This window comes from Budorcas taxicolor, chromosome 1, assembly GCF_023091745.1.
Source record: "Budorcas taxicolor isolate Tak-1 chromosome 1, Takin1.1, whole genome shotgun sequence".
In the NCBI taxonomy this organism is placed as follows: Eukaryota; Metazoa; Chordata; class Mammalia; order Artiodactyla; family Bovidae; genus Budorcas; species Budorcas taxicolor.
The window spans coordinates 10592073-10607706 of NC_068910.1; the positions used below are offsets into that span (position 1 = coordinate 10592073).

General features: G+C 58.7%; 2 protein-coding genes across 2 annotated transcripts in view; both read right to left on the reverse strand.

Moving 5' to 3' along the window:
- Nucleotides 1–15634, reverse strand: part of NPRL2 (NPR2 like, GATOR1 complex subunit) — a 130619-nt gene that overhangs the window by 28073 nt on the left and 86912 nt on the right. The gene's annotated exons all lie outside the window — the stretch shown is intronic.
- Nucleotides 1–15634, reverse strand: part of CACNA2D2 (calcium voltage-gated channel auxiliary subunit alpha2delta 2) — a 137533-nt gene that overhangs the window by 12274 nt on the left and 109625 nt on the right. The window contains exons 5-17 of the mRNA XM_052647292.1: nucleotides 11457–11501; nucleotides 7896–8037; nucleotides 3717–3848; nucleotides 3462–3519; nucleotides 2710–2760; nucleotides 2495–2594; nucleotides 2232–2390; nucleotides 1888–1995; nucleotides 1711–1789; nucleotides 1092–1141; nucleotides 817–906; nucleotides 551–622; nucleotides 291–365 (exon numbers count right to left, since the gene is read on the reverse strand). Of these exons, the coding sequence (XP_052503252.1) occupies nucleotides 291–365; nucleotides 551–622; nucleotides 817–906; nucleotides 1092–1141; nucleotides 1711–1789; nucleotides 1888–1995; nucleotides 2232–2390; nucleotides 2495–2594; nucleotides 2710–2760; nucleotides 3462–3519; nucleotides 3717–3848; nucleotides 7896–8037; nucleotides 11457–11501 (1161 nt within the window). The remainder of the gene's footprint in view (nucleotides 1–290; nucleotides 366–550; nucleotides 623–816; nucleotides 907–1091; nucleotides 1142–1710; nucleotides 1790–1887; nucleotides 1996–2231; nucleotides 2391–2494; nucleotides 2595–2709; nucleotides 2761–3461; nucleotides 3520–3716; nucleotides 3849–7895; nucleotides 8038–11456; nucleotides 11502–15634) is intronic.

The window sequence follows — 15634 nt, forward strand, 5'->3', positions numbered from 1 at the left end:
GCCATACCCATTTATTTATGTTTTGTCTCCGGTTGTTTTCTCAATACAGCAGCAGAATTGAGTATGAGTATTTCGGTTGGCAGAGCCTAAAATACTCATAGTATGGCCCTTTACAGAAAGTTTGCCCATTCCAGCTCCAGGCCCAAGGTCATCTCCTCTGGAAGCCTTCCCTGACTGCCTGAACTCAGAGGACTCCACGGAGCTGTGGGAGTCCCCATCGGCCGCTGCTGAGCCTGGCTTACGTCCACAAGAGAGGGAGAGCAGGGAGATGGACAGGGAACCTCACTCACTGTGTAGTTGGGAGTCAGCCTCTTGATGTCATTCAGAGCCACATCGATGCCCATCACGCCCAGGATCAGCTGGTTCTGGAAGCAGAGGCAGGGGTCTGCAGTGGGCTCAGTTCCATGGGAAGGGGTCACCCTGCCCAACTGCGCACATCCATGACCTCAAGCTGCTCTCACAAGTGGCCACCCCAGTCCGGTCTGCGGCCTCCTGTCCTTCCTCCATCTCAGACCCGCTGCGGGCCTGCCCAACCCTCCCCAGGCCTCACCTTCTTTTCCCCAGGGCCGTCTTGTGTCAGGTTGAAAACAGGGAGGGTCCCTGTCACCACCATCCCCAGCCCCTGAAAGGAGAGGAAGAGTATGGGTCAGACTCCTGTGGGCAGCCATGCCCTTACCCTGAGTGTTCAGAGCAGGGGGCGCTGCAGGGACAGGCCACCTGGCTTTCTCATTTGTTTGGTTTACCACCATCAGGGGACCCTCAGGGACTTGACCCTGTGGCCACATCCCCCGACCCGTCCTTGCCCTGAGGCCTTACCAGTGCATCCTCGTACACATTAGTCCATTGCACCTGCTTGGCCTCCTTGCCCGCCAGCACCATGGGCCTGCCCAATACGTCAAGATATTCCTGGGGAGGGAGCGAGGCAGGGGTGGGGTCATGAGTCTGCCCCTCCCACTGAATCCTCCCGGTTCTAACTCCCCATGTGTCAATCAGCCACCAGGGGGCGCTCACATCACACAGCAGCCCATCTTTCCAACGTCCCAGCCAAGCAAAGAAAAGGGGCTGCGAGGGCTGGCCCACCCCAGTCTTACCTGCGTGTTGATGCGGATGGCACCGATGGAAGGGATCTCAAAATAGTAACCTGCAAGGGCAGGGGAGACAGGGGTGGGCCTGGGTGGTGGTGCCTGGGAGCATGGCACAGGGTCCCTGTACCCTGGGAGTGTGTCTGCAGCCCTGACTTATCTCTCAGGTTCCCTTTTTTTGGTGTCATTTCCCCTGAACTCACGTCCCTTTAGTGCCCCCTGCCATTACCCTGCGACAACATGGGAGGGGCTGTGAGAGCGGGGGTGTAAGGAAGCAAAACTGGGATGAAAGGAGGAGCCTGAGGCCTGAAGGCCCTCACTCTAGGATGCTGGTGACATTCAGAGTCCACCAGTGGGTGAGGCCCAATTGTGTGGAGAGATGGGACTGATCAGCAAACAGAACCAGGAGCAGACAAGTGGGGGACACGTGGACAGTGGACAGTCAGATGCTGAGTCAGATGGACAAGGTAGCCACAGAGACAGACAGACAGTCACACATATGGAAAGACAAGCAGTGGATGAACAAGCAGGTGAAAGCTGAACGTATGGAAGGACAGGCGGACAACCAACCCAACGGATGGCGGGACACGGCAGGCCGGGCCTGTGGCAGGGACACCGGATGAGGTACCTTTGTTGGTGCAGGCCATCCACTGCAGCGGTGTGACGTCATAGTTGTGCTGCCCCACGGAGAAAGTGAACACGCGCACCTGTTTGGGGCTTGAGGTCACTGCCATGGCCACCAGTGGACAGCCCCTCCCTTGGACTGGGCCAGATCAGGGCAGCTCCTGCCAGGGCTGAGCCTCACCGTCCGGTTGGGCCAGTTGTACTTCTCAAAGACGTCCTGCACGCGGTCCTCGCCGCCATCCGTGAACATCATGATCATCTTATTGCAGTTGGCACGAGTGATGTTGGACTGGGCAGGAGGAGACGTGGGGAAGGTCAGCTCTGGGCCCCTCCCCAGCCCAGGGGGGGTCTCTTTCCCCAGGGTAGGCCTGCCCTCTGCACCTCCCCTGCCCATAGCAGACGGTGCTGTCTGCCCGACCTGCCTTCTGGATGTTAACAAGGCCATCTGTCTTGATTTTCCTGGTGTCACCAAGCTTAGGCTGCTGCCCGTCCCTGGCCACCCGCTCACCCACCCAGGGGGCTCACGTTCTGCAGCTGGTCGAAGGCGTACTCAAAGCCGGCCTTGTATCCCGTGGTGCCCTTGGCCACCATGCCCTGCACAGCTTCCTTGAACACCTTCTTGTTGCGCACGTTGGCCTGCACCAGGTGTGTGAAGCATGACACAGGCTGCGCCTTTTCATTGAACTGCAGGGACCGAGACAGTGGTGAGCGGCCTCAGGCTGGCCCTCGGAAGGAAGAGGTTGCATGGGCCGGGAGGAAGGGACCTGTTCCTGGCCCCCGGCACTCACCGAGGCCACGTTGACATAGTCGTCATCAGAGAGCGTGTCAAGCATCTCACAGACTGATGTCTTCATCAGCTTCAGGGTTAAGCCACTCACACTGCCACTCCTGTGGGGGGGCGGGTCACGGAGGTGCCTGGTAGTGCTCCCCCAAGATGTTCCCCAGCAGCAGATTCCAGTCCCCAGCCCTGCCCCCGCCCCACTGGCCAGTGCCGCTCACTCACACATCCACGATGATGACCATGTCCTTGGGCGACGAGGCCCCCTGGATATACCTGCCCAGGAGAAGCCTCAGTTAGGGCCAGCCTTACTGGGACCTTGGGGGGTGGTCTTCTTTCACCCCCATACTGATTCAACATGTTTCTATGGTGTGTCCATGGCCTGGGCCAGACAGGGTTCCTGGCACTATGGATACCACATTTAATGAAACAGTCCTTGCCCGTGGCATGAGTGACCTGGCCCCCAAAACATGAACAACCCCAAGGAGAGGTGAGCACGTGATCCAGAGAGTGGACAGGAGGTGTGTTCCATGGCTTCAGTGTCTTGTCATTTCCCCTGGCCCTGGTTGAGGACCCAAGTGCAGAGAGTCATAGCTGCGAAGGGGGTTGAACAAGTGGCAGGGGACGAGGCCATCAAGTATGGCAGGAGAGGCAGGGAGGGGGTAAGGGTGTCTAGGGCTCTGATGGGGTATGGCAGAGGCTGGCCAACCCTGCAGAGGACACATCCCCCTTGGAAACCCCCATGGGCCCAATCCCTCAGTCCCAAGAGGGTGGAGAGCCGGGCAGTGGATGAGGGCAGAGGCAGCTGGGAGGCCTGCCTGGGTGATGGGATCCATTTTCCAGTGGCAACGATGTGTGAAATGAAAATTGGATAGAGCTGGCTGCGCCCTGCTTGGAGGCCTGGATACTGGGAGGGAGGGGAGCGGGCAGGCGAGCTGAGGGGGGTGTCCCTGCGCAACCCTTCCCTGCTCGCTTACCAGGGTCTCCTTCGGACATCGTACAGGTCGATTTTCTTGGGGGCTCGCCACGGCGTAGCTGCGGGAGAAAAGGAGATGACTGGGGGGGTGCTGGCAGGGAAGTGGCTGGCCCCGGTAGCAGGCCTTGCAGCAGTGGGCCAGGCCACCCCACAATGGACAAGGTGACCATCTCCTCCCACGCACCCAGGATGAGGGGACAGGGAGGTGGAGGGGGGTGGGGTGCTGAGTGGACTGGGGAGATGGGCTGGCGCCCACCTGGATAGTAGCGAGTGACTCCCGTGGCGCTGCCGAAGACCTGCCACAGGAGGGTGGGGTCCTGCCTGCGGTTCTCCATGAACACATTCTCCAGGGCCTCCGTCCAGTTGAGTTCATTGAGGATGACGGTGGCTGAGGGGGAAGCAGGGGGCTGGGGTGGGAAGTGCTTCAGCGGTTCCCCTGCTGAACCTCATGATGACACCCACTTGTGCCTCCCACTCAGAAAGTTCTCTGCCTCCTCGGGTCTCCCTCACTCCCCAGGGCTCAGCTGGGGCCGCACCAGCTCCTCCACGAAGACATCCTGGTCCTCATCCCCTCTGAAGAAACAGCTCAGTCTGCCCTCAGCCAGGGCCCCACATGACCAGGCAGGGGACCTGGGGCCTGTGGCCCCTGCCGAGGGGCCACCCAGGCGGCAGGGAGCTCTGAGCCTGAACGCCTGTCCGGCCTGCTGCTGGGAGCTTGCTGCTGGCCCCTTGGGAGCGCACCCACTCAGCATGTACTCCGGGCTGCAGCCACAAGAAAGCAATTAAGGGCCCAATGATGGGGCTGGAATTATTCAGCTATTAAGGTACCTGATAAGCTGGAAGCCACTCAGCTCCATGATTAATCAACTAGGGCCAGGAACAGGCAGGGGTGGGGGCGGGGGCTCTTGGAGGGGCAGGGGCTGTGCCCTGATCCTGCTCCAGCACTGGCACGTGCGCTTACACACACACACACACACACACACACACACACACACACACAGCCTGCCCTTGCACACTGCATGCAGCTATATACACCAGGCATACCTACATCTCATCTCTCTATTTCCAGCGACACGTGTCACCTCCTCACCCCTAAACCCACCTGCCCAGCAGCCTGACTGTGGCCATGGGCACAGGGGCACACATGCTCATACCTGCATAGCACTCTGCCCCATGAGTCCTGCTTCCAACTCCCCCAACAAGTTATCCCACCCTCCGTCTCCTCCAGCCGCTGTGGCTGCACATGTGACTGGTGTGCAGGGGTGGCCAGACCCTCCCCCCATACGCACTCACAGAGTAAGGCTTCTCTCAGACAGATGGACTCCATCTGTAGATCCCTCAACCTAGGCAGAGACTCAGGATGGCTTACAGTATGACCCACTCCCCTCAACTTAGGACAGTCCTAAATCTGCCCAGTGTAGGCGAGTAGCCCATGTCCTCACATGTGCGTCGTACCTGACCCTGCATGTGGGACACTCAGAAAAACAGCAGGCCTGCTACTGTCAGGCCTCTGTCCCCCAGCAGCACCCCCAGGGGCTATTTCTTCCTCTAACTTCTCCCACCTCCTTTCTCCCCTGGTGGAGCCCTGACACCATCCCCTCTCCCTGAAGATGCATGCCCCAGATGAGAACCAGAGAACGTCTTCCAAAGGCTCTGCTCTTCTCTCAAGAGGCTTCCCCGGTGGCTCAGTGGTAAAGAATCAGCCTGTCATGCAGAAGCCACAGAAGCCACAGGTTCGATCCCTGGGTCAGGAAGATCCCCTGGAGGAGGGCATGGCAACACACTCCAGTATTCTTGCCTGGAGAATCCCATAGGCAGAGGAGCCTGGTGGGCTACAGTCCATAGGGTGGCAAAGCGACTTAGCATGCTTGCTTCTCTCAAGAAACACTTAGAACAGATGAAGAGCTGTGATTTATATTTTGTTTGACCTTAAGTTTTTGGCCATGCTGCGTGGCATGTGGGACCTTAGTTCCCCAACTAGGAATGGACCCCGTGCCCCCTGCAGTGGAATGATGGAGCCCTAACCACTGGACTGCCAGGGAATTCCCAAAGCTGGGATTTAAAGATACAAATGCAGACTTCTCTGGTTGTCCAGGGGTTAACACTTCTGAGTTCCCACTGCAGGGGACACAGGCTTGATCCTTGGTCAGGGAACTAAGATCTCTGCATGCCACACGGACCAGAAAAAACTAAAAGCAAATGCTCCAGGGTCAGCCCACAGCCTAGGTTGTTGTTCAGTCACTCAGTCATGTCTGACTCTTTGCAAGCCCATGCACTGCAGCACCCCAGAGTTCCCTGTCCTTCACCGTCTCCTGGAGCTTGCTCATACTCATGTCCATTGAGTCAATGATGCCATCCAACTATCTCATCTTCTGTTGCCCCCTTCTCCTCCTGCCTTCAATCCTTCCCAGCATTGAGGTCTTTCCCAGTGAGTCAGCTCTTCCCATCAGGTGGCCAAAGTACTGGAGGTTCGGTTTTAGCATCAGTCCTTCCAATGAATATTCAGGGTTGATCTCCTTTAGGAATGACTGGTTTGATCTTCTTGCAGTCCAAGCAACTCTCAAGAATCTTCTCCAGCACCACAGTTCCAAAGTTTGAAAGCCTCAGTTCTTCGGTGCTCAGCCTTCTTGATGGTCCAACTCTCACAGCCTAGGGGGCGCCAGCATATTTCAGGGCATTCTTCCCTCTGCTCACAATCTGTGGAGCCTCTGCTGCCTGTCTGCTGTCTGCCCCCTTCAGCGCTCTCTCCCTTCTCTCTGGCCCCGAGGCTTCTCTTAACTGACCGTAATGTGAAAACAAAATACATTTCTAGCATTGGTTGTGCCTATTGAACAGTATGTTATGGTCTCGTTCCTAATTTAGAAACTTAGTGAGTTGTACAATTTCTATTTTTCTCTCTAAGGAAAAAATGAAGTCAGACTCTTCAATGTTTCACACTGTACTGACTGCCCTGCGAGAGTCTGCCTGGCAGGTCCCATCCCTCACTGGACCTCAGATTCCCCCATCTGCACAAGGAGAGGCTTAGGGCAGACAGATCACCCTGGGAGCCTCGCTAGCTGCTGGCAGAGGGGTGTCCCTGACTCAGGTCAAGGACCGAGAGGGGACCTGGCTGGGCTGTCCCAGCAGGTATCCATGACCACCTGCCTGCTCAGGCATTTACTGAGACACACTTGTGCACACACTACAGTCAGCCCCCCACCTGGAAAGGGCATGCTACTCAGCCCTGTGCATACACACTCACACTCACGTGCCCACACTCTTAGATCACGCTGAGCTGGGAAACGGGGACCATGCCCCCTCAGGCAGGCGATTACAGATTTAATTAAAAGTGACACAGTAAATAAAAAACATATAAAATGTAATTTGTGTGGGTAGCGAGGGGTGACTGGGGAGGGCGGTGTGGCTCCTGTTTTAATTAGCGTGCCTGCCTGCGATAGTGCTCCTCCACTGGCTCAGGCAGGTGGCCTGTGGGCGGTCCTTGGCGGGGGTGGGGGGACATCCACCCTCACTCCTGCCTGAGGCTGCCCAGATGGCCTGGCTGACCCTAAAGGTGGAGGGGGCCTCCCTGAGAACCCTGGAGGATTCCCAGGGTTTCTGAAGATCACTCAGAAGCTCAGGAACCTTTGCTTCAAGAACCCCCACCCGTGGGCCCCCTGAATTCTGAGGCTACCCTGTGGGTGCCCCCAGAATTATGTCAGGACCAAGAGACCCCAGAGCCTCCAACCCTGCAGCCAGAGCTCCCCAGTCAGTGTCTGACTCTTGGCCTCTCCTCCCTGCACCTCCCAAGTTCTTCAGCAAGATCATCCTTGTGTCTGACTTGAATCCTTTTTGCTGTAGTGAACTGGTCTCCACATTATGCCAAGATACACTGTCCCTGGCGCTGGGAATCTCAACCACCCTTTATCTAATCCCCTGACCTCTATCTCCACCCCGCCCCACCCCACCCTCCAAGGAGGATGATCGGGGTGTTACAGGGTCCATGTCTGTGAATGAGAAGTTGCTCCTTGTCCTCCCAACCCCTGTGTCCATCTGCTGCGGTAGCTCCTCAACCCTTCCTGCCTGGGGCCAGGGAATGGGCAAGGGCAGGGGGAGGAGCTCCTCTGGGGACAGTGGGGACTTGGCCCAGCATGTGGGGGAACCAGTTATGTGCACGCATTTGTGTGGGCACGTGGGTATAGGCAGGAGACCACGCCTGCACAAGGGGGAGAGGCTCAGCGTTGCATACCCTGCTGAGAGGCAATGTGAGGCTGTGCCTGAGAGTGGCCTGGTGCCTGTGTGTGGGCGGCTCTGAGAGGTGAGCACGTGTGACCTTGGGTGTAGGGGGCTGAAGGTGGATGGCACTGACTTAGCACCAGGGACCTGGCAGTGCCCAGGCAGTGGGCTGTGCCCCTACGATGGGTGGGGAGGGCGGCTCCCGATCATGCAGCACACTCACAGCCTTTGTAGATGTCCGTGGGGATCTGCACGGCCGTGTATGAATAGTTGACCTTGTTCTTGAAGTTTGAGTCCTCAACGAAGTCCAGCCGGAGGGTGCTGGCCTTGGACCCCCTTTCCACATCCTCACTCTCAGGGTCGTCCTGCAGAGAGAACCCCCCCAACCCAGACAACCATGGTCGTGTCAGGGCTGGGAAATGGTGAAGTGGGGTTGGATAGGACTGTAGGCAGAGGGGCCAGAATCTGGGAGATGGGACATCTTGAAATCAGAGACTACTGCACTCAGAGACAAAGAGAGATGGAGAGACACCCAGACAGTGGGACCTGGGGAATGGACCCCTTGCCCGGAAGGCCCGTGACTCCCACCTGCCCCACACATCCCATCCACCATCGCCATATTTGCTAAACCTGAATTCCAAAACCAAAAGCAAACCAAGCCCTTCCCCTCATCCCTGAACATCAATGATCAGCAAGCCCTTCCCCTCATCCCTGAAAACCAATGATCAGCAAAGGAGGCGAATCTTGGAGGCAGAGAGGAGGAGTGGGCTGAAGACACCCCCGCCCCCGGCTTCCAAGGACACCCGGCAACTTGGCCCCACCCACCCCCTGCATGAAATTCCTTTGGCGCCAGGGAGAGGGCCCTAGCTCCACCTGCGGGGGAGGGGGCACCACCCCCTGCAGTGCGGTGGCTCCAGGGGCTGAGCTAGAGTGGGGGGAGTCCTGGGGGGAGAGCTGGGCTCAGAAGGAGGGGTGTGTGGCGCCTGCTAGCAGCAGGACTAGCAAGGCCCCCGTTGACTTTCTAAAATGAGCTGCCGCCGTGTGACAGGTGCCAATTACAGCATCTCTCCGCCGGGCAGGCTGGGCATGCGCTATGTGCCCCCGCCCACCACAGGCTGGCGGGAGTGGGTCTGTGACTACAGTGTTGATGCCGCAGCCGAGGGGGGGCGGCGGCGGTGGGCAGGCACGGGTGCAGGTGTGCAAGGGGGAAGGGAAGATGGAAGTAGAGAGTGAAGGGGAAGATGGGGAAAGCCAGATGGGGTGGCAAAGGGAGATGAGTGAGACCCAGGCAAGGGGGGGGGGGGGCGGGGGGGGGTGGGGTGGGGGGGTGGGCAGAGCTGGGGAGCTCTGTGACCTGGGGGGAGGGAGCGCAAGCAGCTGAACCAGACACAGGTTCCCGCACTGCCCCTCAGCAACGCCCCCCACCCCGCCCGTGACCACCCCCAGCACCAGGCTGAGCTCTTGCTCTCCCAGGTGGATCTCATGTGATGGCCAACCCCACCGCTTGTTCGCTTGCTGGCTGGATCCTGGGCACGCCCCTTATGTTCCCCACCAGGCCACCTGTGCCCTCCCCACCCGGGGAGTGCTGTGGGTTCACCCTCAGGTCTGGGGAATGAATTACTGCCTGGATGGGGGCATGCAGTGGGGCTGGCTGGCCGGAAGGGCCTCCTGCACAAACACCCTTTTCATCTCTTCAAGAGTGGATTCTGTATGGCAAAACCCAAGCCATCTGCTGCCTTCCCATTGCCCCTTACCCAGGGTGCCATCCCGCTGCCCACCTCAGCCCACCCTAGGGGAGACCATCAGAAGCCGGGGCAGAGGCAACTGCTGAGCACAGAGGCCAGAGCCGGGGAGCCGAGGCATGAGCGACTCACGTTCTGCTGGGAGGAGGGGGAGCGCAGGAGAAGAAAGCCCCTGAAATGTCAGCGGCAGATGAAGGGCGCTGGAAAATTTAATCTCCCAACTTTCCCAACTAATGTGACATTTGGATTCTGTTCTGATAAGCTATCAGCTGGCGAACTTTTTCCTTCCTTCTTTCCCCCCTACCCCCACCTTCTGGCTGGTAATTTAAAAGTAAATGGTCTAGAAAGATCTCTAACTGTACCTCTGGCAAAGATTAAAAAAACAAAACAACACAACAGGCAGGAGAGTTGGGAATGTGTGCGTGCTGATATTTATACCGGGGCTGGGAGGGCTGGGATTTTTGCCTAACTGACCCTGGCCCAGTCCCGCCCTGGGGTGAATCCCCCCTCCCTGGGCAATCCCTAGCCTTCCCTCCCCCGAGAAGATGTCCGAGGGGCTGGGGGCAGGGGGCGTAGGGGTTGGGGGCTGCAGGGAACAGGGAATCCAGGCAGGAGGTCGGGGACCAGAGGCCCAGGAGCCGCTCAGTGCTGCCCCCACGCCCAGGGGCTTTTGTATGGTGGGCGACTGCAGTCTCCTGGTTTATATTTAATGCACTGATTGCTAAAATTACAGCCCGCTGCTGAGGGGGGTAAGGAATTAGATTCAGGGTCTAATTAAAGGTTTGTTCTTCATTTGAATTTCAGATTCCAGCTATAATTTTAGCTACTTCTCTGGGAGCCACGGAGGCTCAGCCAAGGGGGAAGCACACCTGCTTTAGCCCACCCACTCTGCCTTCTCGGGCCCCCTGCCCGCCTGCCCTCCTGAAGGCTCACCGAAGCTGGCCTGGCACCCACAGACCCTCTGCAGGAATCCCTTCCTGCCTGCCCACCTCTTGGTGCTATCAGATACATCCTGGGGGCTCCCAGGCAACCCCCCGGGGCTGACAGGCCCGGGAGTGGGAGTCTAGACGTGGGGTCTCCTGCACCAGCCAGCACAGGTGACCCCAGAGATGGTGTTGTAACACTTTCATTTACAGAGGAGAGAGTGGGGTTCAACTGCTTTTGCCTCAAGGCAGGCAGATGAATTTGGGCCTAGACAGGTTCACCAAACAGTCTGTTCCATGTGCCTGCACCCTCAGACACTCTGGGCTCCTCTGTAGGCCCCCTCACACCTCAAATGGTCACACATCTTTCATGTGAGCCCTCCAGTGACAGCGACCTCTCTCTGTTGCAGGGTTGCCCAAGCAGACATGAACAGTCAGGGAGGTGGAGGTGGAAGAGCCATGTAGCTCCAGGCTCTCTGGCCAGTCCCAGGGCCACCACTTCAGAGGTGGTGGCCCCTGAGGAGCCAGAGCCCTCTCCTTCATCTGAAGAACAGGCTGCAGACTGCCTCTAAGGTGGGGTGGGACGAGGCGAGATGACTTAGCCTGGGGCCAGCGCTGATGGTGGGGCCTGACTGTGCGGTGGGCCGCACACTGAAGCCACGGTCCCCTCAGCACAGCAAAGAGACCTGCACTGACCTGAAACTCACCAGCACCCGGCCCTGCCTGCCACACCTCCAGGAAGCCCTCCCCACCTGCTCCCTCTCTCCCCATGTTCTCCCAGCACGCAGCAGCCCTCTGCCCTCCCGACGCGCCTGATCTGACCGAGGGGAGAAGGTCCATGGGCCTCACCATCCTGCCCAGGGACGGGCTGGGCCCGCCCCACACTGTGCAGTGAAGCTGTGCCCCTTGGTGCTGCAGAGATACAGCCTGGAGGGGTCAGGATCTCTAGGGAGTGGTGAGAGGTGTAGAGTGGGGGCTGTGGGACCACAGTCCTGCAAGGCCAGACTCAGAATGCTGAGTCCTAACACTCTCCTGCCAGCTCAGGCTGCAGGTCTCAGAAGAAGGGGGCGTGGCTCTGGAAGCTCCTCCCCTCCCCCCAACAAGGGTTGGGGCACTCACCAGCTCAGCATCGGCTTTGGCGTCATAGTACACGATGTCTTCCTCCTGATGGGAGAGAGAGGCCTCAACAGTCATGGTCTCCTGAGGTGCAGCCAGGACCCCCAGCTCAGGCCTGGCTGGAATGGTCCCCTTAGATCCCCTGGGGGTGAGGCAGACACCACCCTCTCCCCCATTCAGAGCTGCCATCCAGGGAGGGCTGGATGAGTCAGGCTGGGGAGGCCTGACCCCTACCCCAGCCAGACCATCCTCAGGGGCCCTCACAGGCACCAGGAGGATGTGGTACCCCGGGGTTGGGGTGGGATCCCCCAGGGCTCCCTGAGTCCAGGACCAGGGTCTCTGCCTTGCAGCCCTGCCGGGAGGTAGGCTGACAGCTGGCCTGTCCACGGAGACTCTGGCTGAGGCAGTAACCAAGGGGAAAGCGGGGAAGACGGAAAAATAGAGCAAGACTGGGACAGAGTGAAATGACTCGACACCGCATCTTCCAATTTCTTCTATTAAAAAGCCTGCTCATTACGGGCATGTACTTATTAATTATCTGTGATTTGTTGTGAAATGCAAGGGGGTTTGCACAACAGGAGCAGGAGAAAACAAAACCCGGCCCCCGCGCCTGCCTCCCAGCCTTGCCTGCCTTTGCTAGCGCCGCCCGTCCTGGCCTGGCCCTCCTGCCCGCTGCCGGGGTTCTCGGCCATCTGCACGTCATAATCACCGGCCACCCCGGGGACCCGTAACACAAACGGGCTAATTTCATGTTTAATGATCTTTAATCAGAACTGAGCCCGGCTGACAGAGGCCGCCAGAAGGTGAATCTGGTGCCATCAGGCGCCACCGCTCAGGATGGGCCACCCCACCCCACCTCGATGACCCTAGGGCAGGGCTCAAGCTAGGGCCACGGTCTGAGCCGCCCTCCCCTGGAGCTCCTCCGCAGGAACCTGCAGCATGGCCCTAGTGGGCCCTTGTTCGCCAGGGAGCCTGTTTCTTTGTGGTCTGCAAGTGGGAATGATGACCAAGTCTGCTCCCAGAGGTCTGGCTGTAAAACACCGAGCCAGCACTTACTCCATGATGGGCTACCCTTTGCCCGGACCTGGCTGGGTCCCATGTGCTGCGTGACCTCAGGGCTATGCTATTCCCTCTCTGGGCTCAGGTTCCTCAGGCTTCAGGGAGGAGCTTAGCCTTGGTGACTGTCCAGGTGCTGGGTGTGAGGCTTGAGATGGCTGGTACTCAGGCTTGTATGGGTTGTTTCCTATCAGAGGTCTGGGGTGCCGGGCACTGGCTGGACCTATGGGCATAGTTTGAACATTCTGGAACATTGACTACACACCTGGCACCACGCCTGGGTAAGACCACAACCTCCTGACGACTGAAAGACTGAAGTTTCAGTCCTGTGAGGCATCTGCTGTGTCTAACAGGGCCTCACACACACTGCAGTATAGGATTCTCCCAACAGCCCCATGACCCCGTTACACAGAAGAGGACACTAAGGCAGGGAGGGAAAAAGGAGTTGCGCCCTGGCTCCATCCTGCCTTCTCGACTCATCTCCAACCCCTCCCGCACCTGCCCACCCACCAGTCCAGGCAGACTGGAGCTCAGGTAGGCCCAGGGTAGGGGCAAGGGCTGGGGCCCAGGCTCCAGGGTGCTCGGCCTTTCCCTGGGCCCGGCTCTGACCGAAGTGCGTAATGAAAGCTGACATTACATCAAACACAATAAGGAGTTTCGGTTGATGAAGATCATTCCTGAACACACAAACCCATTAAACCGAGGGGAAAAATATCAATTCAACACACTCGCTGGCGAAAAGAAAATGTGATTTGTTATCTAAAAGGGGGTTATAAACAGGGCTCGGATGCTCTTTCCCTCCGTAATGAAGACAGGCAGGCACAGTGGGAGGACTGCAGATTAGAACATGTGGCTTCGCTCACCAACTTTTTAGGCAAACCTTCTGCAAGGGCAGGAAAGGGCGTGGGTGGGGGTTGGTGGCTGCAGGCCTCCACAGGGACCCTCACAGGGACCCTCCTCGGGGATCCCCTCACAGGCCGGGCCTGGGTCCTGCCTGACCTGGGAAGGTCCCTGGGATTCTGGCGTTCACCTGGGCCATCCCTGTAGCTGCTCCAGTGGCTTCCTTTGTCTCTCTGTCCTGGTCTCAGTGCAGGATGAGATGCTGGTGGCATCAGTGACACGGGGGGAATGTGTCACACAGAAGGATTCTAGCCCCCCTCCAGGCAGTCTGTGAGGCTCAGGAATCTGTATGCAGTCTTTGTCCCTCTGGAGAAGGAAATGGCAACCCACTCCAGTATTCCTACCTGGAGAATTCCACGGACAGAGAGGAGCCTGGCAGGCTACAGTCCATGGGGTCTCAAAGAGTCGGACACGACCGAGCGACTAATACAACACTTTGTCCCCCAGGGGCTCGGATACACGTGGGCAGGACTCCTCCCTACCTCTCCCACCTTGAGAGGGCCAGCCCATGCCCCTTCCTTGGTAGAGAATGGCATTAGCTTTGGATGGTGGCAGGCAAGGTCACATGTGTGAAAATACATTGTAAACCAGCTGCGGTCACTATGTCTGATGTGATGTGGAAGTGGGGATGTGGCGGGACAGGGTCATTAGGGTCGGTCCCTGGAAAGCCTCTGTGTCTGCTTTGGCTTGCAGGTGCCCCCGCCTCTGATACACAACGAGGAGGCGGTACCACCTAGTGATTACATGCAGGGGCCCTGGCAAAGGGTCCTGGCCTCCTGGCCGTGCCTGAATATGTGAGCTCTGGGATCCTGAACAGTGAGTGGGGACTGAGGCTGAAGCCTTACAAGTCTCTGTGGCCCCATGAGGACTCCTTGGGGTCACCTCCATCTCATTGATAAGGCACGGGTGCCTGTTAAACCCTTCGGCCTCCATGAGGCTCCACCTTGGGGTTTTGGTTTTCCACTTGTAAAATAAGAATTATCATGATAAGAGGACAGGGAGCAAGGCCTCTCCAGGGGTTCGGGCCGACTCGACCCATGAGTGGGCTCCCTTGTGCTGACAACTCCACAGCCCCAGGAAGGGCCTTAATATGGAAGAAACCCCCTGGCTGGGGTGAGACACGTGTCCTTGATGTCCAGGGTTGACACCTTTGACACTCCCTTCATTGCTTGCTATTTTAGGGGCCATTCTGCTGAAACCGGGCAGGGAGTGGGGGATCACCCCTCTGAATTCACGCACGTCTCCCCGCAGGAGTCGTTCTGTGCATACACGACACGTGAGGGGTGGGGCTGGGGGCCCACACAGCTCTTGTATACACACAACACACACGCTCTCCGAGAGAGAGCATGAGGGATGCTGGCAGGCGGGCAGAGGGCGAGGAAGTGGGGGTGGGGTGTGCACGGGGAATAGCAATTGACACCTACGTTTGGTGCCATGGAAGGTGGCTGCCGTGGCTTGGTCGGACCCGACGGCCGCTTGCTCGCCCGGCCCCCACGCAGGACCCAGGCCAGCTCCCCGGCTGCACCAGCGAGGACGCTTGGCCTTCCTGCCCTGGCTCACGGCCAGCTCAGCTCAGCCAAGTGGACTGTTTTCCGAGAGAGCCGTCTGTCGCCGGCTTGGCAGAGAGGCAGGCGTCAGGCCCGATGGCTGGGGCAGACCTCAGGCCGGGGAGCCACCTGTCCTGTCCAGCCGGCTCCTTGGCCCAGCCCAGCCTTCACAGCCTTCCCTTCGAGTACCCAGGCAGTGCCGCCTCTCCCATCAGACTCCCCAGAGAAGGGCTGCGTCTCTCCCATCAGACTCCCCAGGGCAGGACCGCTTCCTCCATCACACTTCCAAGGGCAGGGCTTTGTCTCCTGCAGGCCCTGGGGCTGGCACTGAGGCCCTGGGACCAATGGCCTCTCCTGCCCACCACTGACCCATGCCCTGGCCCGGCTCCTCCCTGGTGACCATTTAGATGGAGGATAATGCTGGCACAGTGAGGCCCTGGCACCAGGCACAGTGTCCGCCAGGCGGGCCATCTCCATCTACCCTAAGTGTTATGCGCACCAAAGCACCTGCTGCCTGTCTGCAGGGGCCATGGGAGGGGCCGCCTGCTAACAAGGGCCCCGGTGTCCAAGAGCTGCAGCCAGGGCTGTGGCTACAGGCTCTCTACCCCTGCTGCGGCCAGGAGTGTGGGGTCATGACCTGGGACCAGGGAGAGGAACATGGGGGGCACTTCCCTTCCA